Consider the following 27,975-nt stretch of genomic DNA (forward strand, 5'->3'; position numbering starts at 1 on the left):
CGGGACAGTGCCTATAGCTCTCTCTCTCTGAAAAGCACAGACTGCGACTATCAAACACACCCAATTCTCTCTATCTCACTCTCGGTTTTGCGCATACAGGCATGAAAACGTTTAACGTGTGTGTGTGTGTGTAACTATGCACCCTTGCTCATTCGAGTGCATGTGCATGAGCGTGCAATGTGCATATGTTTGTATGTGCATATATGCCATCCTGCTTTGTGCTTTCATCTGATCAGAGTGAGACTAGCCCAAAAGTGTCCAGCTAAGACTGCAACATTACTGATGCATCAGTGACGCAACTTGAAGCTAGCCGGAGTAGCTGTGATGTACGTATAGTGCTGTGCTGTCCTGCCTGGCCGTGGATTACATACTTAAGTGCTGCATCACTTTAGAAGCCTGGACAAAAGAGTACTTTACTGTCGGACTAATAGCAGCGCCATATGTGCCCAAATGTTTCTCCCTCATGCACATCTGTATTGTTCATTTTGTCATCTGTTAAGCCCTATATCAGCCTCACCAAATCGGGTCATTCTCTTAAAGCTTCATGGGTCTTTACACGCTGTCCTAGCTGATATGTTAACACAGACTTACATGGTGATTTTTACAGCAGTCTGTCGCTAGAACTGCGGATTTAAGTGTACAAGGTCATTCGGATGTGACTTTTTGTGCCGCGACATACAGCAACTGTCACAGCGAGGGAAGCTTGGCTCTTGGCTTAAATGAGAGAAGAGCAGTGCGGCACTGAATGCACTTTGATGCGCCTCTTTGACCTCGACGTAATGTCTTTGTGACCAATGTTCAGTAAGCTACATGGTGACACTGAGGCTCTTCTAAGAGCTGACTCTGACTGCAGATGCACTTCTCACCAGTTGACGAACCTTCCTTACTACTCTCCCTCTCTGCTGGGGGAGGGAGGGCGAGCAGAGAGGGACAGGGAGGGAGAAAGAGAGGTGAGAAAGAGAGGCCTAATGTGATGCAGGAGAATGCAGTGCAGACATAGGAGGAGGCTGTGTGAATGCCAATCTCATACCACTCCCTAGCCTCTACACACACACACACACACACACACACACACACACACACACACACACACACACACACACACACACACACACACACACACACACACACACACACACACACACACACACACACACAAGACAATAAAGAAAATCCAAAGATCAAAGGCTGCTAATGGTGAACATGAGGAGCATCTCAGGAGAATTAGCAGAGGGAGAATCTTTGTGCTCATGACATGAAACCAACGTGATTATTTTCTTGCAGTCTCTTTATGTACATACAGAATATTCACTCACACATACACACACATACTGTACAGATATAAATGTATGTGCCAGTCATACAAGCATATTACATATATGGTTGTGGGCATCAGAGGGCGGGCTCCACGTTACATTTCATATGTAAGTCAGCAGCCCACACCCACTGACACTCCTATAACCACATCAGCAGCACTCAGCTACAGTGCATAATGAAGTGTGTGTCATCACTAAGTGCCCTATATGGTAACACTTTAATTGAATTGTTCTCGGTCATTATACGTGCATCATAAGAACATTATAATTACATCATTATTAAATGTCATAGTACACCTGGTCATTAGTATGCCACACTAACAACAAGACATTTACAGCTCTTAGTAAATATATCTGCATATTGTTAATTTTGAGTCACTTTAGATAATATGATGAGTTGATGAATTACTTATGACATCGTGACACATTACAAAGAATTCTACAGCTCATAATACACTTGATGTCTTATAAACAAAAGAAATATATAGGTTCCAGTGGTAAATACATTACTTATAGTGACTTAATAAACTGGTTATACCAGATTCATGGCACATCATAGTGTATTATGACATCTTCTAATGCCACAATGATGTAATTCTAATGTTCTTATGAGGTGTTTATGCTTGCTATAAACAAATATATAGGTTCTAGCGGCAAATATATTTCTTGTAACAGCCTCATAACCTGCTCATGCCAGATTCATGATATATTTTAGCGCATTATGTCATTTTTTGATGCAGTTATGATTCGATTATAATGTGCTTACTATGCATGTATGACTTAAAATGTTGTAACAATCCAAGTAAAGTGCTAACCCTTAGGTTACCATCATCCTTTGTCTGTGCTCCCCAAAGCTATACATCAGAGTCCATTTCCCTCACTGAATGATTCACTTGTTAGTTCTCTCATCCTCCTCGCTCTACCATGTTCACTCTCCTCGCACCTTTAGCATCTTAGCCCCCCTCCACCCCTCCCCACGTCTGCACTCCTTCTCTACTCTGTCACCCCTCGCTCTCCCGTGCTCCACTTGCTCTCTCTCACTTCCCTCAACTCCTTATCTTCTCTTTGCTCCCTCAGTCTTGGCTTATTTCTCCCTCTGTCTCTCACATTGTCCTCCTCATTCTCTCTCAACTCTACATCTCTCTTTGTCTAACACACACACACACACACACACACACACCCTGCTGTCCCATGTGTCTTTCTATCACTCTCCCCTCCGAACCTTCCTCCCTCTCTTCCTTCCTACTTGAGTTGGGAGGGGTGCTGCCCCCTGCACTCATTTCCAACAGGTAATGAGGTCGCAGTTGATGTGCAACGGGCACAATCACACACACACACACACACACACACACACACACACACACACACACACACACACACACACATACAGAATGCATCACCTAGGAGGTCTTGGGGGGTGACTGAATACATTCCTCTGGGTTGAGGCAGTGTCACCAATATTCTAAGATGAGACCTAGACCCTGTATGTGTAGGCTCTTCACTGAAATGAAACACAGTTCAAGTATTCCCACACGCTGGCTCATCTTCACCACATCAACACTGTATGCAGCACACATTTAATCAAATCAAAATGCCAAGTCGGTCTCATTGGTTAGCTGGGTAATTTGCGCTCTGTGTGGGAGTGAGTGACGGTCGCGCCGCCTCTCCCCTTCCAATGGCCATATTATTACCGCCAGTGAATGATTCAGGGTGGTGTGTGTGTGGTGGTGTGTGGCTGCCCCCACCATCCGCCTGCACCAAGGGCGTTCAGTGTGTCATTCACGAAAAAACCCTCCACACCCACACACAAGCATCGACTACACTTCTACTGACGCTGACACACACACACACATGCGCAGACATGCCTTTTAAATGTCGATGTCTCTGTGTGTAGTCTGCACACCCACACACATACAATCACAGGTCAGAAAAGATTTGATAATGAGATGTCTTCTAATTGTTCCAGAACAAAGAAATTCCCACTGTGACACAGAAACACAGACACACTGTAACACACAGACACACACACACACACACACAGGCACACTTGCTCGGTGCTCTGTTTATCAGGGCCAGGCCCATCGTTCATCCTAGCCTGGTTGCCCGGGTAACCCCGTTATTATTCAAAGCACGGAGCACCAGCTTGCAGAGGGAGAGGTGTGTGCATGAGTGTGTGTATGTGTGTGTGTGTGTGTGTTAGCTAGGTAGTGGAGGTTCCCATTGGCTCATAGGCAAAGCAGCCACCGGTCCAGGCATTCTCCTTCCCAGCATCCTCCCTGATCTGCATACCTATGAGGACGGACAATACACACACACACACACACACACACACACACACACACACACGCACACACACACACACACACACACACACACACACACAGGCAGAAGGGCGGTGCGAGCGGGACAGAGCGACTGGAGCACAGCTATCTCTCCAGTATATTTTCACATTCTCTCCATTTCTATGCCTCCCTCAACATTGGTACCCCCACCCCGCCCCCACCCCCCCTCCTCATCCCCCACCCCAACCCCCATTTCCCTCCCTCCCACCCATGTGATTTCCATTCAGCCTCCTTCCTCCATTTTTCTTCCCCGCTCTCTGCATTTCATTCAGCCTTCACCCGTATCTGCTCTCTCCCTCTCTCTCTTATTTTTCATTCACATTCTGCGGCTCTAAGGCTCATTCATAAGCAGCACCACTCCTTACAGCGGCAAAAAGTAGGGAGGAAAGGAGGGAGGGAGGGAGGAAAGGAGGGAGGGAGGGAGGGATGGAGGGAGGGTTGCCCCTACTGACTTACTGACTGCTGCATGGTGAGGGCTCCCTGAAAACAGCCAATCCGAATGCTGAGAGGAGGGGAGGGGAGGGGAGGAGAGAGAGAGGGAGAGAGAGAGAAAGAGAGGAGAGAGAGAGGATGGGGGTTTGCATCCATCCGCCTCATCTCCTCTCTCCTCCACCTCCCCTCTTCTTCTCTCTTTCATTCATTCACCCATTCATTCATTCCACTCCTCCTCCATTCAGACATCACACACTTCATCCGTCGCTCTTTTGTTCATCTGGTGCAGATGCTATATCACTTGTGCAGCACCTCTCAGTAAAGGCAGTGCACTAATGCTCAGTATTTTGTGTGTGTGTGTGTGTGTGTGTGTGGCTATTTCCCTCTGGTTGAGGCCAGAGGACACTGCAGACAAAACAACCTCCACTGCCTTTGTTTGTCGAGCAGCCTCATCTATCACTGCATTACCCTGCTGCTGTCAAAGACTAACTGTATTACCCAGAACACTACAACACAATATCACCAGATCACTGCTGCTCATTATCCGTACTTTTTACATGGCGACAGGCCTAACGAGACATTCAAATGCCATTCTGAATGCAGGACCGTGCCATCAGTTTGATTAAGAGTATAAACCTGTGAGAGATTGTTGGACCCTCTGAGACCATGCAGTCATTACAGAATTAGGCCACCATTAAATACATGAAACCAATGTATTCCTTGAATGCCGTTGTGAATGAGCTGGCTGGCAATTGCGAGCACAAACTAGGGCAGTGACACGGGAGGACAGAGCCAATACAAGCCTATCTGATCCTGCGTGCTCCGCCCCCATTCGCCACGGGAAGGAAGGGCTGCAATCAATACAAGGGCAGAGCGTAAAATGGCCGAGGCCTGTCCCTTGGTTCTATTATTCCTCTGAAAGCTGCCCGTTCCTCACTTGTCCCTGTCCCTCCACACCTCTTTAATGCAGGTGGGGAGGGAAGGTGTGTGTGTGTATGTGTGTGTGTGTGTGTGTGTGTGTGTTGAACGGGTGGGAGTGAGAGGAAGAAGAGAGAGCAGAGGCAGGGAGAAAACAGAGGAGAGGATAAAGGAGATAAATAAAAGTAGGCGGAGAGGTGTGAGATGTGCGGAGATGTGGGAGGAGAGAGGAACACATGAAGAAAACAAAAGGGAGGGTAAATATGGAGAGATGTCAAACAGGAAAAAAGGAGGGAAAGCGTACATGGAAAAAGGTGGAGATGGGGGCTGGGGGAGCTTTGAACTTGTCGCGAGCGACAGTGGATCTGATATCAGCGGGGGTTTTCTGACAGCTGCTAAGACATGACTCCTGACCTCAGATCTCTCCCTCGCTCCTTCTCGCTCTCCCCCCATCCTCTCTATGTTGCCAGTGACTTTCCGTCCCATCAGCATTTAGTGTCTCTGTGCGTGTGTGTGTGCGTGTTGTGCATTTCTGACACTGCGGAAAAAGGGATGTGAGAGGACCTTCACCCAACAGCTCCCCATTAACACTGACACAAAATCCTCCAGCTTATAGCTTATAGCCTATAGGTTCCTACAGTGCTACACCTACTGCAGTGTTTTACACACACACATACACACACACAATTTACACACTCTCATATGGATTAACTACCTCCCAATGTCTAAGGGAGGTGAGGACACAAGCACTGAAACTCATGATCATATAATAGACTCATACTTACTCCCAGTATAATAAAAGGCAGCATTATTATTGTTTATATCAGATGGCGGACCAGAGAAATCATTCCAGTGTGGTGTGGGAGGATTTTACTCAACAGCAGTGGCAGTCTGTAAAAAAAATGCAATGAAACCTGCCTCACTCTGCTTTGAGGAGATGCTAACCCACCTACAAGAATTTCATCAATATGGGTTTCAATGGAGAGTTTTACTGCCATAGGATGGTCTAAATGCCACTACAGAGGCTTTTCCATCCTGCGGGAATATAATTCTGGTGGGGATATTTGTTACTTTTGGGGCATGAATATGGTGAAATTTGAATATTGGCACAAAATATCGGCGTTCAGCAGCTTCAATCCATCAACACAGATCAAACAGCAACAGTGGCTGACAGGCGCCCTGGGAAATGTGCACGTCATCTCTTTCAGTGACATAACACACAGTACCTTGTCCCACAACGAGAGAGACAATCTTAGATCAGACAAGCCAATTCTTAGTGAATGACCCCACAGCTCACCATAATAGCCCACCAATGGTTGGCTGGAATCTCCTGTGGAAAGTGCAGCTCCTGCAGCTCTCAAGACTGTTGTAAACACCTCTACTCTAGCTATATATAGACTGACTGGCCCCAGGCACACAGGTGGAAGTCTTTGATACCCAATACTGACAAGGAGGGAGAGAGGAGGGCAAGGGAGGCATAAGTGAGGCAACAGTTGACAAGGGAAAAGAGGGATGAGACAGCAAGATGGAAACAGAGGAGGCGGCGGAGGAGGCAAAGCTGATGAGGGGCGAGAGCAATGGGAGGGGAGGTACACAACGAAGAAGTGAAATGGGTCGAGCTGTGGTCGAGGCAGAAGGGGCGAGGGGGGAGAGGATGACAGGAGGTTACATTGTTGCTAGCATGAGAGCGGTGATGTAATGTTCTCCATGAAAGTATAATGTAATGGTGGACAGACACTGGGCCATACATGCAACACAACAGCTGAACAACTTGTCATAGTGACGGCCATTTACAATGCCTCTACCGATAAACCATCCTCAGGAGCTGAAGGCACCCTGCAAGTCAAGGGCCAATGCTGTCAGCAGGTGAGCTAAAAAGAGGGAACAATACAGGGCATTTGGGCGAGACAAAACATACCCTATTAAGTCTACTGCATGTAAGATATGACACACACACACACACACACACATACACACACCAAAGCAACAAAACAAAAGCGGGCCTGTATTCAGACAGCCAACAATACACAAGCTATATAGCTACCGTAAGTTTGTTTAACCAATTGCTCATGAGCAAAAAATGCAACAATCTGAACATGTTTTGACTCTACCCTCTACTATACCAACACTGACTCTGCAACAGACCCATAATGCATGAGGCATCTTTCAGTACCCCCCCCCCCCACCCACCCACCCACCCACCCACCCACCAAGGTAGGCTTTCTTGGTCTGGTTCAGGAGATGTGATATCATGCCCTGGATGCCAGGTGTAGCGGTCTGGAAACACGTAGAGAACATTATGTGTAGGCGGCTAGTTATTCCCAGGCTACCCTACCCTCGACCCCCCCACCCCCGTCACACTCCCGGCATTACATCATCACCCAGCGCCTTAGGGAACAATGAATGAGCACTGACCACTGGGATGTGCGGGGTCATTACATCATTGGTAACCGCCCGGGGCAGGTCATAAAAGCATGAGCTGTGGCTGTGTGGCAGGCGGGAATAGAACAGTGTGTGTGTGTGTGTGTGTGTGTGTGTGGATCATTGTTAATGCTTGGTAATGTTGCTAACACTCATGCAGGTCAGCGGGAGGGTCAGTGACTGCTTGACACAATGCCATGACACTCACAACCTCAGGCCTGCAGCCAGCCCAGTATGTAATGAGCATGGTTATGTCACATTATAGGGCTGTATAGGACACACAGTGCCTTGAAAATGGTACATCATTACTGTATTGAGGCTACAGTATATATTCCATGTCGTAGTCCAGTTTCATAACTGATCCTTAGTGATGTTGAGACTGTTAACTGATAATTTAGGATATGTAGGCTTATTCATAAGCCCCAGCACTTCAATATTTATGGGATTTCCAGTGCAAATGTGAACTGAGATCATACACACAATGTACAGTTCTGACAATTTTACATATCCACATAATCAGAAATGTTACTGCACTCTTGTCTGTAGTAGAGCAACTTTCTGCATCATTTTAAAGCATATCAAACATGACCTAATGTCAGTGGGTCTCTAAGTGGGTGTCTGTGTGGGCAGTCCAGCCGATGTACTGACAGGATATGCAATTAGGAACGATTAAACCACCTTGTTGATCACATCCCTAATACTGCAGAGGCCGCACCGGTGTCCGGCCATGCGAGTTTGCATCGGCGTGTTCCATTTCAGATGATGGCAGACCTGCCCGCGCACGGAGACGGGTTGTGCATACTGTGTGTGGCCGTACTCGAGATGAGAGGGTTGATACTGCTGAGGAGGAAGAGAAAAGCACTTCAGAGACAGAGGGAGAGGGGTAGAAAGAATAATACCGAAAGGCAGAAGTGGGTTACTAAGTAGGTGGGGAGGGAAAACAGGGTGATGGGGAAAGCCTGTCACCCAGGCAATAGAACAGCATGAAAAAGAGATGAGGAGGAAGAAAAGAGGTTCGTAGATGACACAGAGGAGGAGGCTGAGAGTGTGGCAGCGTAAAGGAAAACAGACAGCATGTGGGTTAGGTGAAAACAGGAGAGAGGGAAAAGGGGGGGCGGCACAGAGATGAGAGGGACAAGTGGGTGAGGGCAGGGATTGAGAAACGAACGAACAAGAAAGCAGCGTGTGAAATTAAAAGAAAGACAGCTAGGTGAACACAGATACGACTAAATGCACCGTAGGAAACCGTGTTTTGTGAGACTGCACGAAAAACTGTGGAAGGTAAAATGAGACGAAGAGAGGGAGGAGAGTTAAAACTGTCATCAACATGCAGCAAAACAAAACAAAAAAAGCGCTCTGGTTCTCCTCATCCATCCATCCTTCCCCGCCTCCCTTCTCTCTTTCTCTCTGTGCTGTGTCGATTAGTCTAATGGAAATGACCTCCACTGGAGAGAGCGGAATGGCCCGAACCTGATTAGTAGGTAAATATCCCTTCTGCACTCATCCCACACACACACACACACAGCACCATGGCACCTTCCTCTCTTCATGTCTTCCCACATCTTCCCTCCTCTCATCTCCCCTCTCCACCTCTCTCTCTGCCTAGAATTACACTCCAGTCCCATATAGTGAGGGGGGGTAATTCACTGTCAATTCATATGGATAGCCTCTCTGATTTACAGACCTGATGAGTGAGGGTGGCAGTGGGGAAATGCGTGTGCGAGCCTGGCGAGCGTTTGTCCATATGCGACGATGGCAAGTGGTTGCAAGAGCCCTTCATGTCTGCTCGACACGTGAAGGTTCACACATTCATACAGTAGGCTACTCTATATATAGCTCTTTGTTTCATGCATGTGTGTCGCGAAAGAAGACAGCGGCACGTGCCGGTGACAGAAACGTGCGATCCCATGATTGTGAGAGAGAGAGAGTGGGAGAGGGAGAGAGAGGCCCGCTCCGAGATGAGAGCACTCAGGCGGTGTAATGGCTCTCCTTGGGTTTAAATCAGCATGCAGAAAGCGGTCTGTCCTGGCGTTGCCTGCTGCAGTGTAATGCAGGAGAGAGGCAGGAGAAGGCATTTCATACATCAGACTCCAGAGGCTTGGAGCCCACTCACGCCTCTGCTGTAGGTGTGTCTCGATGACGCACATCGGTAAAGTGTAGGTGCGTACTATGTGTTTGTGTCTGTCCGTCTGTCATTCTCACTGGGAAAACGGTGAGGGGTTAAAAACAATCATGAGTTGTCCATTTTATCACCACTCTTTTCACAATCGACTGTCGATCAAACGCAAATGCAAGAGGCAATTCAAAATGTAGTGTTGTCAGCCAAGAGGGCAACCGACTTCATCAATATCCAAATTAAGACGAAGGCATCCAGGTCTAATGAAGTTGCTTGTATATCGGCACTGTAGGCTTGCAGGGAGGAGACAGGAGTGAAACACAGGGAGCTTTCTGGAGAGGAAAGAATACCCAACTTCTGACAACCTCCCCAATCCCCCTCCCCTTACATACACACACACACACACACACACACACAATAGAAAGCCCCTGTCACTCCTTGACACAAATTTAACGAACCCCCCAGACACACAAACACATACACACAAGTGCCACTGTGCATACATAAACAAGGTCTGCATCAGCAAAGATAGACCACTACAGCCCTCTAGGCTTCTGTAGAGGTACAGCAGTGAAAATGACTTTACACCTGGCATTTTGGCATACTATCTTTGTCTAGAACTCATCAATTATCCTCAAAACACTACAGCCTCTGGTTTAAACAATCAACTATAACTTCAGGACTGTCCTTAATGAAAGCTGTCCAAACCCGTCTTCATCAAAGATGTCCACGAATGTCCTTGATCAAAAGTGACGACATTAAAGTGTACAGCTTCACCTCGGGAAATAATGGCTGGTTTGGGGGTGATGGACAGGTAAATGCTTGTTTTGACATCACATATTTGTCTAAAATAAATATTAACCAAGGGGGATACAATGGATAATGTACTAATAGTGATGATGCCATCTCCCTTCATCACCCCCTCAAATCAACCCCTGCATTTCATTTTGTGCTGCTCCAACACACACAAAGCAACAGCACAAAACCTGCGTTTCCACATGTTTTTGAAGCATGCCTTATAGAAGCAGGGCCATTAAGACAAACACTGCAGGGAAGTGGTGCTGAGTACAAGATGACTAGGTGTATCTTTATGGTAGAGTGACATCTTGTGGAAATTTGTGAAACTGTCAACATGCAAACTCCTGCATGGGGCTATCAGCACATCTCACAACAAGGTGGACTAATGCTTCTACTGATAATGATGGAAATGCCAAGCTCAGACTCATTCATAAAGAACACTATGACCTGCTGGTATGGTAACACAAATGTCACATAAAAGTACAAGATTAGGAGATCCTGGGTACCCAACAGGATTTTCTGCATTTTTAACCTCAGGAAAGCTACCGAGATCTTGTCCGAAAGCATTTATGACACTGAAGAGTGAATCTGACAACCTACAGTAGTATGTTGCAAATGTGTCCACACCCAACCAGACCCCACAGCTACTATAACGTTACCTTTTAATGCACTAAATGAAAGGCCATCTCTACTACACCCACACTGAGGACATTCTAGGAGGATTAGATGGCAGTAGTGATGATGATACTGATGATGACAATATGTTGATGGTGATGATAAAGGATGGACTTCACTTTGTGTCATTCATATGCCATGCTTGTGACAACTTTTGACGGCAATAGAATTTTCCTGCGAGGTATAAAGTTGATCAAAATCAAGCAGCCTACAAACCAAGAACAAGAATGGAGTCATCTTTCTTCATGTGTTTGTCCAAAAGGTGCTGGAATTTGGAGAAGTTGCCCAACCAGTCAAAGCACTGCTCTGTCTTGTATCTCTCATCCCAGTAGTCGACATCTTTGTATCTGGAGTTGTCATCTGGCAGGTGCTCCATACTCTCTCTCACTGGCATAATGAAACCACAAATATGTAAACATGACAAAAAATAAATAAATAAATAGCGTTCAATGTCTATGTCTTGTTTTTCATCACAAGCTGTCATTTTGGTCATATTATCACTACGCACATCTACTGACAAGTGACAAGTGACGTGAATCATTTCGTCTTACAAACAACCAGCTGCGGGCTATATAACGCTCTTGCAGCCTCTTCCGGCAGCACAGTGCATGTGTTGATACTTTGGGCTTTTGGGCATTTGCCAAACTTCCAGTCATTTACATATTCTACACAGAATGGGCTCTACCCAATCACATATTCTTCCCCACAATGTACTTACGAAATGATGCGTCCTCGTAAAACACCAAGTCAATAAAAAAAGCAAATAGATACCGCTGAATAAATCCACGTGTTGTAGTCTTATCATCTACCAAGCATTGTGGGTAATGTGCCCCGGTTACGCATCACTGGTGCAGCTGAATCCAGCACAGTGCTATGATCCCAGCACCGCGTTACTGATTTATGGATTTTGGCATAATCTTTCTATGGGTGTCGAGAACACAGAAGACAGGCTGCAGAAAACTTTCATGTGCGCTGTGTGAACCCTCTTCCTGGTTCCACATCGAGGCGGAGCAATATTTGCTTTGATTTAACCCTTTCGTACCCCACACAATGACGCATGGTGCCTTCATGTGCTCCTCGTAGGCTCCGATTCCCAAGATTGGAGATCGTAAAAACGACTTGTCGGCGCACTGAAGTGCTTTTGGTTGGGCAAAATGGAGGAGAAAATGCACATCGGGCATTGTTGTTATTTACCAAAAAGTTGTATAGTTGCATATTTGTTATACTCAAGAGGATAGCTAAAAGTTATAGTGAAAATAGAAACAATAATAATTATTTACATAGAATGCCATCAATTGTTGGCATATTGTTCTTTATGTATATGTGACCACCATGGTGGGGATGTCACTGAGAATTTAACCCTTAGCTATTACATCCGCAGTTGGGCTGGGGAGGGAGGAACCTGACTATTATTAGGTTGTTCTTGTGCGCTCACTTGTAATTGCGATATTTCCGACGGCACCTGAAAGCATCACACGAACAAGTAGGCCAGTGTATTCTCGGTTAAGACGGTGGACGGTGACTGTTGACCCTTTTCCCCATTGTTTTCTCCCTTCCTGCAAATGTTTTGATCGACATATGCATGCAGGCTTTCTTATTTGCAGCGAACAAACAGTAGGACCATCTTGAAGGCGTCGCGGTAACCTTGTTGATTAGACTTTTCTTTGCCTTTATAGTCTAGAACTGGTTTTATTGTACTTTGTCATAGCATGTGATCTAATTTAACATTATTACTACTCAGTTTGAATGCTTTGAATGCGTTTTATGTGTATTTACTGTATTTACAGTTGTCTAAAATCATTACCATTAACAGATCAGTCGCAGTAAACCTTTTCCCTCCCCCCTAGATGAGGACCCTTACCAGGAACCTTTCATCCCATTATAAATCTCTAACCAGCTTCTCAAGACTACTCACGAGCCAGATCCACAGACACAAGGCATCTCTTCCTAAAAACTTTTCTGACTATGAGAGCATAAGGCTTGATTTCAACCCTCAAATCCCAGAATATTTCAACTTTGCCAGAGATGTCTTGGACAAGTGGGCAGAAAAGGAGAAGGTAAGCATAATAACGTCTTTATTTGTATTAAAGTAGAACTCGGTTTTTTTTATTAGTATTAATATTATTGTGCAGATAATTTAACCTAGAATATTTTGTGAGACTATGAGTGTGATATGACATTCATTGTTGTATATAAATGAATGAAAATGCAGTTCTGTGGTTCAATTCATGCCTTCATAACTGAAAACAATGTGTCGTCTTACATGGGAATAAATCTGATCTGTTGATTCAACAAAGAGGTGTGCCCCAGGGTTCAACATTGGGACCACTTCTCTTCTCTATTTATGTAAACAATTTACCATCAATTTTCAATAACTGTTCTGTTCAACTTTATGCTGATGACACTGTCATATACACATCTAAACCTGATCAACCACCAATTCAAGCTTCTCTTCAGTCTGATTTCAGTATCTTACAAGATTGGCTTTCACATAATAAACTACTGCTCAACAAATCAAAGTCCTATATTATGATCTTTGGTACCAGACAGAAACTCAAATCCAGACCTGGTTCTTGTGTAATAACCTGTAATGACGGCACTCCTCTGCATAAAGTTGATAATATTAAATATCTTGGTGTATGGCTTGATTCCAAACTCTCATTCAAATCACACATTGATCATGTCTTACGTAAAGTCAACTTTGGAATCAATGTTTTACATCGATCTCGAAACGTCATGTTGTCTATCAAAACGCATCAAAATCAGACCTTGTTCCGCTTAACACAGCATATAATAGACTCTGCAGATTTGTCCTTAGATGTCCTTTTCTCACTCATCACTGTACAATGTATGATGTACTTAAATTGCCATCTCTAAATGTAAGAAGACACATTCACTGGCTTCAACTTATATTTAAATGTATTCATTTCAATTATCCTCCTTATTTACAACAGTATCTTGTACCTTTTACTTGAAATTATCAAGTTAGGCACTCTGCTCAGCAGAGCCCCAGCAGATTGGAATAATTTACCTGTTGATATTAGATCCATTTCATCATTTGGTATGTTTAAACATGCCCTGTCTTCTTACTTTGAGATGGACTGCTCTTGTTATCAATGAAGCTGTCATAGTTTATACCTACTGTTTATACCTGATGTTTATACCTGATTGTATTTGGTGATCCACTCACACTCTACTGTTTATCTATTATTGGCCACTTTGGCCATCTTGTGGTTGTAATGTTTTCAAAGTTTTCATTAATTAATGTGTGTGTGTTTGTTTGTTTTTTTTTGGGGGGGGGGGGGGTTTGTCTGTCGTCCGTCTGTACGTTGCCATATTGATAATTGTATTTCTATCTTTTTTATTTTGACACTCCTCTGTTGTTATGTAGTGATTGTGATATATGTTGGGACCTCCTTGAAAACGAGATGGTCCATCTCAAGGGGTTTATCCTAATAAATACATTTTGAGTAATGAACAAATATTTTCCCTCAAAATCAAAGTAGCCTACTGTCATAACACAAATGTCGTCCTTACCCTTTTGTCTTGGAGGATGGAGAGAGAGCCGCTAACCCTGCCTTGTGGTGGGTGAATGACAGAAAGGAGGAGATCCGGTGGACTTTTGAGGAGCTGGGCTTCCAGTCTAGAAAACTGGCCAACGTGCTGTCAGGAGCCTGTCAGCTCACCAAGCAGGACCGCCTGCTCCTCCTCCTGCCCAGAGTCCCAGAGTGGTGGCTGGTCAACATCGCCTGCCTCAGAACAGGTAATTCACTGCGTAGAAGCTGAGAAAGAAGCGCTTATTATGGGGCATTCAGGGTCCATAAACACTTGAATTATAGTGGAGAATAGATATCAGGTGTTCCTCGTCAGGTGTGCTCTGTCATAGGATGGAAGTTACATTTCTAAAGTCTTACCTTGTGTTTTTGAAACTTTTAAAGTTTTTCTTGCATTATTTTGTGATTTCTCACATATCTACCCAAATCACTCACCCCTTACAGCATGGATTTATACAGTGTTGTGCTGTTTGTCGTTAGCTGTTAACAGTGTTGGGGTCGTTACTGGAGAAAAAGTAATCAAATACACATTACTTGTTACTTAAGTAATGCATTACTTTTGTTATTATTCCCTGAGAAAAGTAATAGTTACACTACTTGTTACATTACATTTGCGTTACACCCTAAAACAATTGTGCTAAGCTTACTTGCGCTCATTGGGCCAATAAATATTGTTACCAGCAGAAGTATCTAAATAATGACAGACACAAAATCTTTCTTTTAAGGTTTTTAATAAAGATAGAGCCTACAGCATTAAAATCTGACTTTCTTAGTCATATTCATTTTGTTGGCTCATAATTCCATTATTTCCAACATGAATTGAAGGTAGGGTACGACAAGGGGAATCTTTTGTTAGATATTACACCAATAAAGTGGTTAAAGAGGCTAAAAATGTAATTAAAGTAACAACCTATGTGTTAGATCAGTAAGTGTAATGTGATTACTGAAATTGGAACAGTAATGCCCTGCCTCCGTTACATGTGATTGCAGTAATGCATTACTTTGTAACACTCCCCACCCCCCCCCCCACCCCACCCCACCCCCCAACACTGGCTGTGAACGCTCTCCCTTGCTGTGCTGTGGCTTGCCGTAGGGACAGTGCTGCTGCCTGGCACCTCTCAGCTGACAGCCAGAGATATCTTCCACCGGCTGCAGACCTCAGGGGCCAAATGTGTCATCGCAGATGAGTCTCTAGCTCCGCTGGTGGAGGCCGTGGCCAGTCAGTGTCCCTCCCTGCACTCCAAAATACTAGTTTCCGATAAGAGGAGAGATGGATGGAGCAACCTCCGTGATCTGATGAAGTACGTAGAAGGACAAGGCTGCAGAATTGTCTGGATCAAGGTTCAAGTTTATTTCACTAACCCTGTTCTGTCCTTTTTTTGTGGGAAAAATAAGTGAGAGATACAAAGCTGATTAACACAAATACATTTTCCCCTACCTCACTCTATTTAGCAATGTGTCTAGTGACCATGAATGTGCGAAGACTCGCAGCGTTGATCCTATGACCATCTTCTTCACCAGTGGGACCACAGGGTCTCCTAAGATGACCCAGCACAGCCACTGTAGTTATGGCATAGGCCTCACCGTCAATGGCAGGTAAGTGCAACACCTCCTTCTTGATTTTAACAATATGCAGTGCATTCAGAGTGTATTCCTGCTTTGGAGACACCTGTCATCTTGAGAGTGTTGAGGATCTCACCAGTTGTGATGAGCGTCTCCCTTTCTACCTGGAGGTACTGGATGGACCTGACAGACCAGGATGTGTTGTGGAACACCTCAGATACTGGCTGGGCTAAGTCGGCCTGGAGTAGTGTGTATGCCCCCTGGATCCAAGGAGCCTGTGTCTTCATACATCAGATGCCTCGCTTTAACAACTCCACTGTGCTAGAGGTGAGAGGGCGGGGCAGGCAGTATGGAGGCTGATGGCCAGAGGGAACCAGACGACTATTATCCTCTTTTTTACATACATACCTCACACCTTTTGTTAGCTTACGCTTGCACAGTGCAGCTTTCCATCCTGTCTTGTTTCTATCTTTTAATTTCAGACTCTTTCCAACTACCGTATATCAACATTCTGTACGGCTCCAACTGCTTACCGCATGCTTGTTCAAGAGGATATGTCTAAGTATGTTTATTCATTCTGATTTGATGTCACACATTAGACACACATTTATCTTATTTTTCAAAGTGGAAAGCAAAGTAGCTGAAATGTCAGTTCTTTGCCTGTCAGGTACAACTTCAGGTCTTTGCAGCACTGCCTGTGTGCTGGTGAACCTATTAACCCAGAGGTAATGAAGAAGTGGAAGGAGGCCACGGGATTGGATATCTATGAAGGCTATGGACAGACTGAAACTGTGAGTTATGTCAACTATAATCAAGTTTAAAACTTAAATAGTGTACTGTTTGCTTACGTATGTGATGTGAATGTTCTGATTCCTCAGGTTTTGATAGCTGGTACCTTCAAGGGGATGAAGATCAAACCTGGGTCTTTTGGAAAGGCATCGCCGGCATATGATGTACAGGTAAAAAATACTCTGCAAGTACAAGAATCTAGATGCACCGCATGCCTACAGGAGCAGGGATAAAGAACTAACATTGAGTATTTGTACCATTTCTCAGGTCGTGGATGAGAAAGGGGCTGTCCTGCCCAAAGGAGTGGAGGGAAACCTTGGCATCAGAGTGAAACCCCACAAGCCATTCTCTCTCTTTACTGAATACACAGTGAGTAAAATCACTTGACTTGGAAACACTGGGCATCATAGTTAAGAGACAATGTGAAAAGGGAGAGAAGATTGAAACAAGGCTGAACATGTCCCTCATAAATGCAAGCAACCCTGGGGCCAATCAGGAAAAAGATGCATCATCCCTCCAAGTTCCATCAAAATCAGCCTTTAATCATAGCGCCCCCATCAGACCCATCTGCTGGTTTTGTCCGCAGTCAAGAAGCCGCCCCATTGGCTGGCATAGTTGTGCTTTAGTATAGTAAAGACTCTGAAACACCAAGACTGATTGTAACATATCTCCATTTGTTTGCTTTTGAAATAAACACACACTGACTGCTCCAGGACGACCCAGTGAAGACAGAGGAGTGTTACAGAGGGGATTTCTACCTGACCGGGGACAGAGGGGTCATGGATGAGGACGGCTACCTGTGGTTTGTGGGACGAGCGGACGATGTCATCCTCTCAGCCGGGTATTGTGGCGCTCATTGCAATGATCTAATCTACTTCACATCAACTCTTCGCTAATGTTAAGTGACTTCTCTCTGTCGGTGGTGGTGGCAGGTATCGGATCGGCCCGTTTGAAGTGGAGAATGCTTTGATTGAACACGAGGCTGTGGCTGAATCGGCGGTGGTCTGCAGCCCTGACCCAATCAGAGGAGAGGTATGCAGTCAAACCCGGTGGATTTGATTACCACTGTAAAAAAAAAAAAGTCAATTTCTATGGTGATTGCTACTTTAGCAAACGGCTTCAACTGCACTGAGTCCAGAAGCCAATAATACGTAATCGACCTCATACATTTTAAAGTGTGAACTATCAATGAGAAAGAGTTCGGATGAAAACATTGGTAAGCAATATTTTCTTCCTTCCAGGTTGTAAAAGCGTTTGTTGTGCTGACAGCAGAGTATAGATCTCATGACAAAGAGCAGCTTGTGAAAGACTTGCAGACACATGTGAAGAGAATGACTGCACCATACAAGTATCCGCGCAAGGTATCTTCAAATCGATAGGGAAACGACATGCTGTAATATTGGAGATGTGGAACATTATATTTTCTTTTCTTACTCTATACTTTCTCCAGGTTGAGTTTGTGGAGCAGCTTCCCAAGACGATCAGTGGTAAGATCAGAAGAGTGGAGCTACGCAAGAGAGAATGGGGACAGACTTGAATTTTTATCTGAAAAAGTGACCATCAGGACATTGGAGCTGCACATTTACAGCATATTTTATACTGGTAGCGTATTATGCCTACACTTGCCTCTTGGTTATTGTCCAAATAATAGGAGAGTAAACAATGAAGAAAACCTTTTATTCATTAATTCCTATCAATGTACCTTAGTATTATACAGTAATCATTGAATCATTTGCTTGTTTGTACATGGTCTGCTTTCTTTTTCTAAAAGCTCTATAGCTGTCTGTCTCTAATAGCCTGGTATAGTCCACACACACTCAGAACATTATACACTATGTAGATCAAGGCAATGTTGTATTTGGGTTGTTTCACATTGCTATTTTCAAGCGTTTTCACCATCATCTTAGTAGTGGGGATCCAATGTCAGGATCCATTCTCCTACACCACAGTGCCTGCACATATAAAGAATACCATTCCATTGCACTGCAATGAATACATTTCCATATCGCTGTTTCACTCCAATTTCAATTATTAAAATTTTTTCATTTCAATTGAAGGATTACATGTTTCTCTGTGGGTTGAGACAAATTGTACAACCTTATGAAACCCTTTCAAAACCCCATTATATAAACTCAAAACTGCATGCCATCAAAAATGAAAAGTTGACAGTTTGGAGATATGAGGTTTCCACCTGGCAGCAACGATACGCACTATCATTTTGAAGGCAACACCGTCCACTATGGCACTAAGAGGGAGAAGACGTAACACCTGACGCAAACACATGGTTGTCAGACTGCCAGCGATAAGCAACATATGGTCACTTATTTGAGCAGTCTGATAAGCAGCTCACTGGTGAAGATCCCAGCAGCAAGGAGGAGGACCATGAACAGCAGAGTCAGGCCGCGGCGTAACAGCAGCTGCCTGAATGACAGAACCCCTCCCACTGTAGCGGTGGCTCTTCCAGCTTGGCCTGAAGCAGGCTCCTCCAGGTCTGAGTCCCACTCCTCATAGCTCAGGAAATCAGATGAAAGGCTGTTGACTTCGGCCTCTTTCTCAGCAGTGAGGTCATGTCCTGGTCGAGGAGAGAGAGACGTATGGAGTTAGGCGTATACACCGTGAACAGCAGGCACGTCACAGCTCCTAGAAAGCTTTTTTCATGGAGCTGTGGAAGGAAAAGGAAACGTGAGGAGTGCCTTTGTTTACCCATGTTTTCCATTGCCAACAGTTCTTTCGTCTCCGTGACCTGGACTCCTGCTCTCACCAGTGCCTGGCCAGAGACATTAATAACTGCTGTTTGTAATGCAGGTCAAAGGCAAATACATACTGTTCCTCAATTGTTCACCAAGTAATATACTTGCATTGTAAAGTTCTCAAATCTGTGATATTAAAGCTGCAATAAGCAAAATTTTCTGACCACTAGAGGGTGACAGAAATCGCAACACATTTATAAATAAAGCACAGCAAAGCCACTGCACTACAGAGGCCTACTAAGGACAAACATTGCAAAGCATCGTGCATAAAGGCTAATAAGCTAAACGTACCTACAGAGAAGTGTCGCCGGTTACCAGTCTGCCTTTGCCAGATCTTTCTCCCACTGAAGGTTACATGTCCCACAATGACAAGTGAAGAGGCAGGTAGCAAGTTTACTAGTTTAACAAGTATACTCGCTCGCTTCATCAATACCAATCAATAAGAGGTTTTTTTTCAAGAATGGGAGGGGGAGAGCGTCGCTTTTAAACAGCGAGGGAGGAGACAAGTTAGTTTTTAAAAAAATGAAAAAGCTACTGAATAGACCGGGATGAGCTTTGTTCTGGAGTGGAATTTGACAACTTTAGAAAAGAGGTGAAAACACAGCTGGCAGCTTGTGTGGATATTAGTTTGTATCATAATGTCTCAATGAAATCTCCACATAGCACACGTTAGTTTCAGGATTGGTTGTAAGGTCTGATATCGCTTATTGCAGGTTTAATATTCTGACATGGAAATTCCAAGGTGTGGTCACTCACCTCTTCAGTGGCCTTTCTCCAGTTTAGTTTACACAGGAAAATGATAAAGAATGTGGACTGTAGAGCGACACAAACGAAAAGCCCCAACCACAGTCCTACAGCAGAGATGGAAAGAAAGAGTCTCCAGTGGGTATCATACTTGGCTGCCTTCAAACAAGAGTATAGTGTTACAGGACATGGCAATGTTAATAGCTTATCTTGTCCTCACCTGCAATGCCCATTTTGGCAGTAAACATCAGGTACACTCCAATGGGAAAGCCAATGCAATAGTATCCCACCAAGTTACAGACAGCACCAGTCCTCTGTTTCCCTGCTCCTCTAACAATGCCCCCTGTCACAGCCTGCACAGATCAAGTACAGGTATCATGTTTTGTGTAGACCACTGGCATGTCTGGTCTGCTTTGCTCTTAGCTCTGACTCTGACATGAAGTGACTTTGGACAGCCCATTTTTTACTTTGTACAGTCACTCACCGCTATGGCATCAACAGGATAGAAGAACACATACAAGATCATGACGTCAGCAACTCTCTGAACAGTTTCTCTAAAAGATGCAAAAATAGATTTGTTTCAGGTGTAGAAATACAGTAAAAATTGGCCAAAAAAAATAAAAAAGAGGTGAAATTGCAGGGTTTTTGAGTGCTTAGGTAAGGTTAACATGAATAAAACATCAATTGTTAATGTTGCCAGCGAGTCAAAAAATGGTGAGATGAAACTGCAGCAGAGTAGTATAGGCAAAAAATTAGAAAGCCTGCATTAGCAAAGCCTTGCATGACTAGTTCAAAAGATTATGTTAAAACTCCAACTCCAACACGTTTCAGCCATCAGGGAGTAGCGCACTTCTTCATGCAGTTTGCAGTACTCCTGGGCTTGGTTTTAACATTCCCTTTTGAACTAGTCATGCAATAAAGCCAAAGGCGCTTTTCGAACCCCTCCTTTATTGTTTATGGCAACAACCTCAAACCAAACAGCATCTTCAAGAAGAAATACCTCCACACACAGAAACCCAATAGAAACACTATTGTCTCTTTGATTAATTTACAGTATACAGCAAGTAGACAGGCTCAGAATGATAATAATTGAGGTTACTACAGCGCATGGTGAAATGCAGGATAGCATAATGTACTGTGAGTGTGAGTGTGTGGCTTTCTGTGCCCATTAAATTTGATTTGAGAGCTTCATCAGAGACTTTTAAAATAATTTTGTGTCCAAGTCTGTACAGTTGAGTGTGGTCCATACTCACTGGTCTGTTGTAAAGATGTATCCAATCACATTTTTAGAGAATCCAAGAATAGCTCCAACAAAACATGAGACTATGACTGGATTGGACATAAGAAACACAGTGCATGCTGTTAATAAAGCCAGGCAATGTTTTAATAGAACTAAGGACTATATATCTATTCAATATATGCCTGAATAAGTGCTTTTGTGGTGGTAGGTGGGCAGCCCACGTGGATGCATTGGTTCTTACATGCACAGATGATGGAGACCTTACTGGATGTCTTGGCCAGCTCAGTGTTCCCAGCACCAAGAGCATTGCCAACTCGTATACTGGCAGCTACAGAGAATCCCAAAGGGAACTGTAGGGTAGGATGAGGTTTCAAAAACAATTTTTCAAATTTGGCAGAACTTTATCAGAGATCCATAATATACTCAGAGTTCCTACACAAGTCTGGAAACTATGGAAAAGTACTGAAAATCAAAATCTTCACTGGCAATACACGTATGATGACACAATTTGTGTATTTGTGATCCACTGTCATTACATATTGCAATATTTGTTGTGGTAAAGAATAATTTTCATCTATATGGCTTAATTGACAGTCATATTGCCCAGACACTATCAGTGTATATCCTTTTGAACACCAACCAAGATCTTCAAACAGTTTAGAAATGAAGGAAAAAGTGGCAAGTGTCTGAAATTTTTTAAATTAACGTGTAGGAGTCCCTACACATGAACATATACTCCAGCTGAATTACCATGAAAATAACAGTGGCCAGCTCATAAACTATCGACTGAGCTCCCAGCTCAACCTCACTAATCATGCCGGCCAGGAATCCTCCGATTTCAAAAATCCACCACTCCAGACACATCATAAGCATGCTGGGAATGGCCACCTGGGTGAAGAGACCCCACTCCTGTAGACAGTCACGGGACCAGCCTAAAGGGCAAAGGTTAACAGCTTAAGCAAACATATTACTGAAATTGGTATTGTGACTAACTCTGAGTTCTATTTCCCTTAAACTGTGAAGAGCTGTGTCACCACTGTACTCTTTTCTCTACACAGCATTAAAAAGTTTAATATTTGTCAAAGATTATATGCTGGAATGTTCTCAATAGATGGAGTATTTGCACTAGAGATAAAAATGAAATATCCTACCAGTGGTCAAAATCTCAAAGGGAGAGAGAACTCACCATCCCATGTGGCCTTGTGAAGTCCCATCCACCAGATGTAAATGCACAAGAGCACAGCCAGTGATGACTGTGAAATGGCATTTGCTATTGCAGATCCACTATGGCAGGGTCAAGAGGACCAAGCAGGGTTTACAGTAGAGGATGACAACAACAAAAAAACACAGGCGTCCATTCATTAGCATCCATTCATAACTGGTCGATTTTGTCCCCACATGGTTATTCAGATTGTTACTGATACTTGAGATTTAAGTGTAACCCTGAAATTGTAATCCTTAAAGGGAAATAAATGCCATAATATTGAGGGTAGAATATTATGGGTACAATAATAATGACTACTTCTATTTCGAACAGGTTCTCATGGTGGGAAAACTCACGCAACATCCAGATTCAGCACATAAAGGAAGATGTAGTTGATAAGTGCGTTGAGAACATTTCCAATGACTCCGGTTATCACCTGGGGCCACATAATACCCTGCCAATTAAAGCACAACTTTGTCTCAATATTAATATTAATAGCAATCTTTCAGCCATTATTGTGTTTCTGTAGATGTGTACTGCACCTGATTCTGAAGATACCGCCCCTGGAGCTGGTACATGAAAGCAGCCTGCAGACAGGACAGCCAATCAAGAGTGAATAAAATTGTAGAATACAAACCAATGGATAGGTCTGCAGACAAGCGGAGTGGGATATATAATGGTGCCTGTAAGAAGACGGAGTGGACTGAACTCACTGGCAGAGCAGGCATGAAGATCTTCACATACAGCTGGGCGAGTCTATATAGGAGACAAACAGAAATATATATTGAAGTGTAATGTCATGTGGAATTGAATCATAGAATTATGAAAGGTTATATAGCTTTAAAGGTTTAGATCTCAGTTTAGATCACCATTTGGTAAACAATTTGTTGAAGAACTCATGATGTGATGCTGATCCATATCATGTTGTTATGCACTGATGTTGAAGATGCATGTCTGGTTTTAGTTGTGTGTGTGTGTGTGTGTGTGTGTGTGTGTGTGACCTAGGTCACCATGGCACTGACCTAGCGACCTCTGGGCTCTGTTTGAAAGCGAGCAGGATGGGCTCGGTGTTGATGAGGATCGCCCAGCAGGGAAAACAGGCCAGCAGCAGAATCAGGATTCCTCTTTGGAGAATCACTCCCACACGCTTTAGGTTACCACTCCCATATGTCTGCGTCAAACAGATAATAGATCAGACATGCACACGACTTGTGTAAGAAAATAGCTACCACACCTATGGAGAATAATGGAGCATAATTAGGAGCAGTATGCTGATATGGTGCGGAAGAGCATTGTTGAGCTGTTTTCATACGGACCATGGAGAGATCCTATCTGCACACAACAGTAATGGATAGGCCTACTCTGATGGGATGAGGAAGGAATGGATAAGCCCTGACAAAGATTGTACCTGAGATATGAGTGTATCAAAGGCCGATGACAAACCAGCACCAATGGCAATACCAGTGACATTAATGACCTAGATTGGAAAAAAAAAGATTGTTAAACTGATAGCCAATCTAGATAAGGAGATAAGGAAAAACTAGTTCATGCTTAAATATACAAATGGAGTATACATCAACCGATATTGGCAGGTTCAAGGGCAAGGTTAAGGCCGAGAGTGACAGCAAAAAGTGCTTGAAACCAAGATGCCAATGCAAATGGCTATGTAGCTGTGTTTTCTCACCGCTATTGCTAATGCCACGCCTGCAAGCTCTGTTTTCCCCAGGTGACCACAGAAGACCGTGCTGACAAAACTGATGAGGAAGATCATCAACTGCGAAATGAACTGAAACACAAGAAAACACAAACACTTCCTCTTTTTCTTTGTTTGTTATTAACATTTTTTGGTTTGCTATTAGAAAGTTGCAACTGATGGTTATAATACTTAGTAAAAGGATAGTAAATGATTTGTGAAGCATCAATAGACATTTTTGGGGTTTCCATTACAAAGTTGCGATGTTTATTGTAGTTAGTAAATGGTTAATCAATGTGAAATTGCAACACAGATATCAACAGGCTGGGAGACTAAAGACATTTAAAAAGTAAATTCTGCAATACAACATTTTATTTGAATGTAAATTATTGTTATTAATTTATAATTTATAATTATTATAGTTCTCAAGTGTTGCACAGGATTATTGATCATTCATATATGGACAACTGATTGATATTCCCTAATAATCATTTTCAGTTTCACTTCAAAACCATCAGCATACCTTAATATCAACCATTTCACAATTACCTGGCAAACCTGGTCACCCTGCTTATTGAAATACCCCCAGGGCTGTTTTTCTACTGGTCTCCTTCTCTAAAACCTAACTCTGCTCTAATTTGTTTTTTAATAAAACTCTTGTGAGTCTTTACAGAATATGTACATTTTCTACTCTTAAAAGAGACAGCCCATGCTTCAGTCCAGAAGGCAGACAAAACTGCATGTTGCTAAAGTAAAAAGATAAAAGTTTATCTTCATCAGAGGGACCCAAAGGCTTTTCCAGTCACCAGCTTTATCAGTTCTATCTCTTTGCACTAAAACCTGTTTGAATTTCATTCATTCATAATAGCAATCCAAAAAACATGCATTAATGTTTTACAAAACATTTATTATCCTTTCACTAAGTATTATAAACATCAGCTGCAACTTTATAATAGCAGAAAAGTTTTGAAAATAATCTGTTAGTCATTAACACTTACTGTAGCATTTTTTTAATTAAACCAAGATAGTAACAAATGGTTAACAAATGGTTAAACTAACATAATCAGAAAGCCATTAATGTCATCTCTGATCAGTTATAATATAATAGATGATTTTTATTACATTAAATGAACTTACCACAGGTCCCGCTAGTTTTAAAAGCTGGATTATCTCATTCTTGCAGTCCACTGGCAGCCAGCCTCTCATGCATTTTAGGCAAGTGCCACAACATGCATGCAAGTCAACACCGTGGGTAACAGCAGGCACTTGGACTATTTTGAAGCGTTCCTTTACTCCATATTTACAGACAATCTTTTGTACTGAATCCTCCATACCTAAACAAGATTCAGCACTGCACAGACAAAGTCTTTCCTCTAGACCTGGGCTCAGTTCAGTTCCACTGTAATGCATCTCCATCTCTTCTTCTCTTCCCTCTACTGAATCCTCTGAACCGGGTGAACAGGTCCTTCTGCTCCTCTGTGCAGGACAGCCCTCTCAGCTGGCACGGTCCCGGTGAGCTCTCCTCCCCCCCCCCCCTCCTGCAGCGCAACATGAGTTTTGAGCAATCAGTAATAGAATTCACATGATCCAGTGAATGATATTATTATGCCTAGTCATTGTATAAATAGTGCACTTGTGAGACAACGCACTTCCTCTCATATTTATTCTTCTTCAGCCCAATCTCTGTCATCTAATTGTTTTCTCACTATTTGAGCTTTAAACTCCATTTTACCTTTGAATTGTACAGGTTCTTTGGGACATGTGTGCTATTATTTCTCTCTTCAGTACTCTTCCTAGATTTTAAGATATATTCATCTTAATTCTTATTTTCACATAATGGCAAAATGCACTTTGATGGACTTCAGTTGCAAGTATTATTTTGAAAAAATCTATTTTATTGAAGTCAGTGCACCATCTACTACATACTGTATACTAGAAGCTCAATTCAACTTTTATTTTGTCCTATACTTTGGCTTTCTTTGTGCTTTGTGTGTATACATATTTTCATACAACTAATATCATTTTTCATTGTGGTATTGTTTTATACAAAAAACAATGGGAGTCAGTTGGAGATTTTCTTTCATGCTCTGACACCTTTTCAGCATTTCTACTAGATTTTTTTCCCACAGTTGGCACTTAAAACTTGCCAGTGTGTGGTTTCAATGTTCCATAGTCAAGAAGCTGTCCTGAGTTACTGCAGGAGGCAGCTGGTTTAAGTCAGGAGGCTTTACAGCTTTCTTCTTCTTCACCATCCACCCCAAACCCCAACACCAATGTGTCCACTCAAGTGGGCAAAGAAATCCTGCTGCGTTCCCCTCCGACAGAGGCTAAGAGCTAACATAAGCCATCATGAACGTGGTTCACGCAGTCGACAGCAGCGAGTTAGTCTTTGAGCCTAAACCTATCTAACGTTAGCTATCTCTCGAAATGTAAGAAAGAGCAGATGAATATTAATAATTACACAGAAAAAATAAATGTCAGTGATAATAAAATAAGCAAACATTCAGCACCAATTCAGTGTAAATCAAATAAATTCAACTGTTCCATTAAATTGATTATCATAGATAAGTAGGATGAACTTGCAGGCTGTTGTCCTGGTAACCTGTCCAGCTTTGACCTAGATGCAGGTTAGAGGAGCCTCTGTTGTGCTAATCAGTGAAATCACCTGCTTTGAATACCCCGGCTTCACCAGACCAAACCCTACCACCTTGATAACATGTTGATTTGTACAAGTCAGCATACCACCAGGCTCTTAAGGTGCTTGACAGGAAGCCAAACACCCATCACCATTGTTACTGCCTAATAAATCATAATTTACTGAGCTGGGACAATCTTATCAAATTTATAGACACTTGTCTTGTCTATAAGATTCTGCATGGCTTGGCTCCTCCCCCCCTTAGTGCTTTTAGAAAGTAGAAAACAACTGATGATAGACATACTAGGTCTGTGGCAAGAGGGGATTGTATAATACCTATGAGGAGGACTGCCTTCGGACAGTCAGCTTTTTCAGTGAGAGCAGCTCACACATGGAACAGTCTGCCAACACTTATCAGAGACTGTGACACATATCGCTCATTTAAAATTAATTTAAAATCATGGTTAAAAGACATCAAGTGTGTGACCATACTCTGTAACTTATTCAAATAACCTGAAGCGTGCTTTGTTTTATGTATTGTTGTCCTTGTTTTAAAGTATTTTATGTGTTCTTATGAAGTGTGCTCTGCTATATGTACAGTATTGCTGTTCCTGATTTAATGTATTTTATGTGTCTTTTGTAGCTGTCATTACACCTGCCCAGGGACTGCAGTTGAAAATTAGCCAAGATGGCTAAACTGGCACATTTACAGAAATGTCTATTAATGTGCACTGTCCCTGTAACTTTAAACTGTATAAATAAATACAAAATATTCTGCATACCAA

The 27,975-nt window shown here is 43.1% G+C and overlaps 3 protein-coding genes across 3 annotated transcripts in view; 1 reads left to right on the top strand and 2 right to left on the bottom strand.

Moving 5' to 3' along the window:
• Positions 1–11,951, bottom strand: part of ece2a (endothelin converting enzyme 2a) — a 70,915-nt gene extending 58,964 nt beyond the window's left edge. Inside the window, exons 1-2 of the mRNA XM_071926909.2 lie at positions 11,737–11,951; positions 11,235–11,405 (exon numbers count right to left, since the gene is read on the bottom strand). Of these exons, the coding sequence (XP_071783010.1) occupies positions 11,235–11,394 (160 nt within the window). The 5' untranslated portion in view covers positions 11,395–11,405; positions 11,737–11,951. The remainder of the gene's footprint in view (positions 1–11,234; positions 11,406–11,736) is intronic.
• Positions 11,952–12,865: 914 nt separating this feature from the next.
• On the top strand, positions 12,866–18,461 carry acsm3 (acyl-CoA synthetase medium chain family member 3). The gene is made up of 13 exons (XM_071926835.2): positions 12,866–13,075; positions 14,571–14,781; positions 15,666–15,873; positions 16,025–16,168; positions 16,306–16,462; positions 16,618–16,697; positions 16,803–16,926; positions 17,014–17,094; positions 17,192–17,293; positions 17,638–17,765; positions 17,857–17,956; positions 18,166–18,285; positions 18,375–18,461. Exons 1-13 carry the CDS (start codon positions 12,866–12,868, stop codon positions 18,459–18,461), a joined length of 1,752 nt encoding a protein of 583 aa, XP_071782936.2.
• Positions 18,462–19,245: 784 nt separating this feature from the next.
• Positions 19,246–25,761, bottom strand: LOC139932896 (multidrug and toxin extrusion protein 1-like). Its single transcript, XM_071926836.2, has 16 exons — positions 25,693–25,761; positions 24,547–24,648; positions 24,271–24,339; positions 23,885–24,033; positions 23,576–23,618; positions 23,405–23,449; positions 23,219–23,316; positions 22,845–22,942; positions 22,409–22,590; positions 21,900–22,008; positions 21,672–21,747; positions 20,903–20,972; positions 20,639–20,771; positions 20,431–20,525; positions 19,628–19,691; positions 19,246–19,496 (listed from the first exon to the last, which is right to left on the bottom strand). Exons 1-16 carry the CDS (start codon positions 25,759–25,761, stop codon positions 19,246–19,248), a joined length of 1,653 nt encoding a protein of 550 aa, XP_071782937.1.
• Between the last annotated feature and the right edge of the window lie 2,214 nt (positions 25,762–27,975).

The sequence above is a fragment of the Centroberyx gerrardi genome, chromosome 13 (genome assembly GCF_048128805.1).
Source record: "Centroberyx gerrardi isolate f3 chromosome 13, fCenGer3.hap1.cur.20231027, whole genome shotgun sequence".
Taxonomy (NCBI): Eukaryota; Metazoa; Chordata; class Actinopteri; order Beryciformes; family Berycidae; genus Centroberyx; species Centroberyx gerrardi.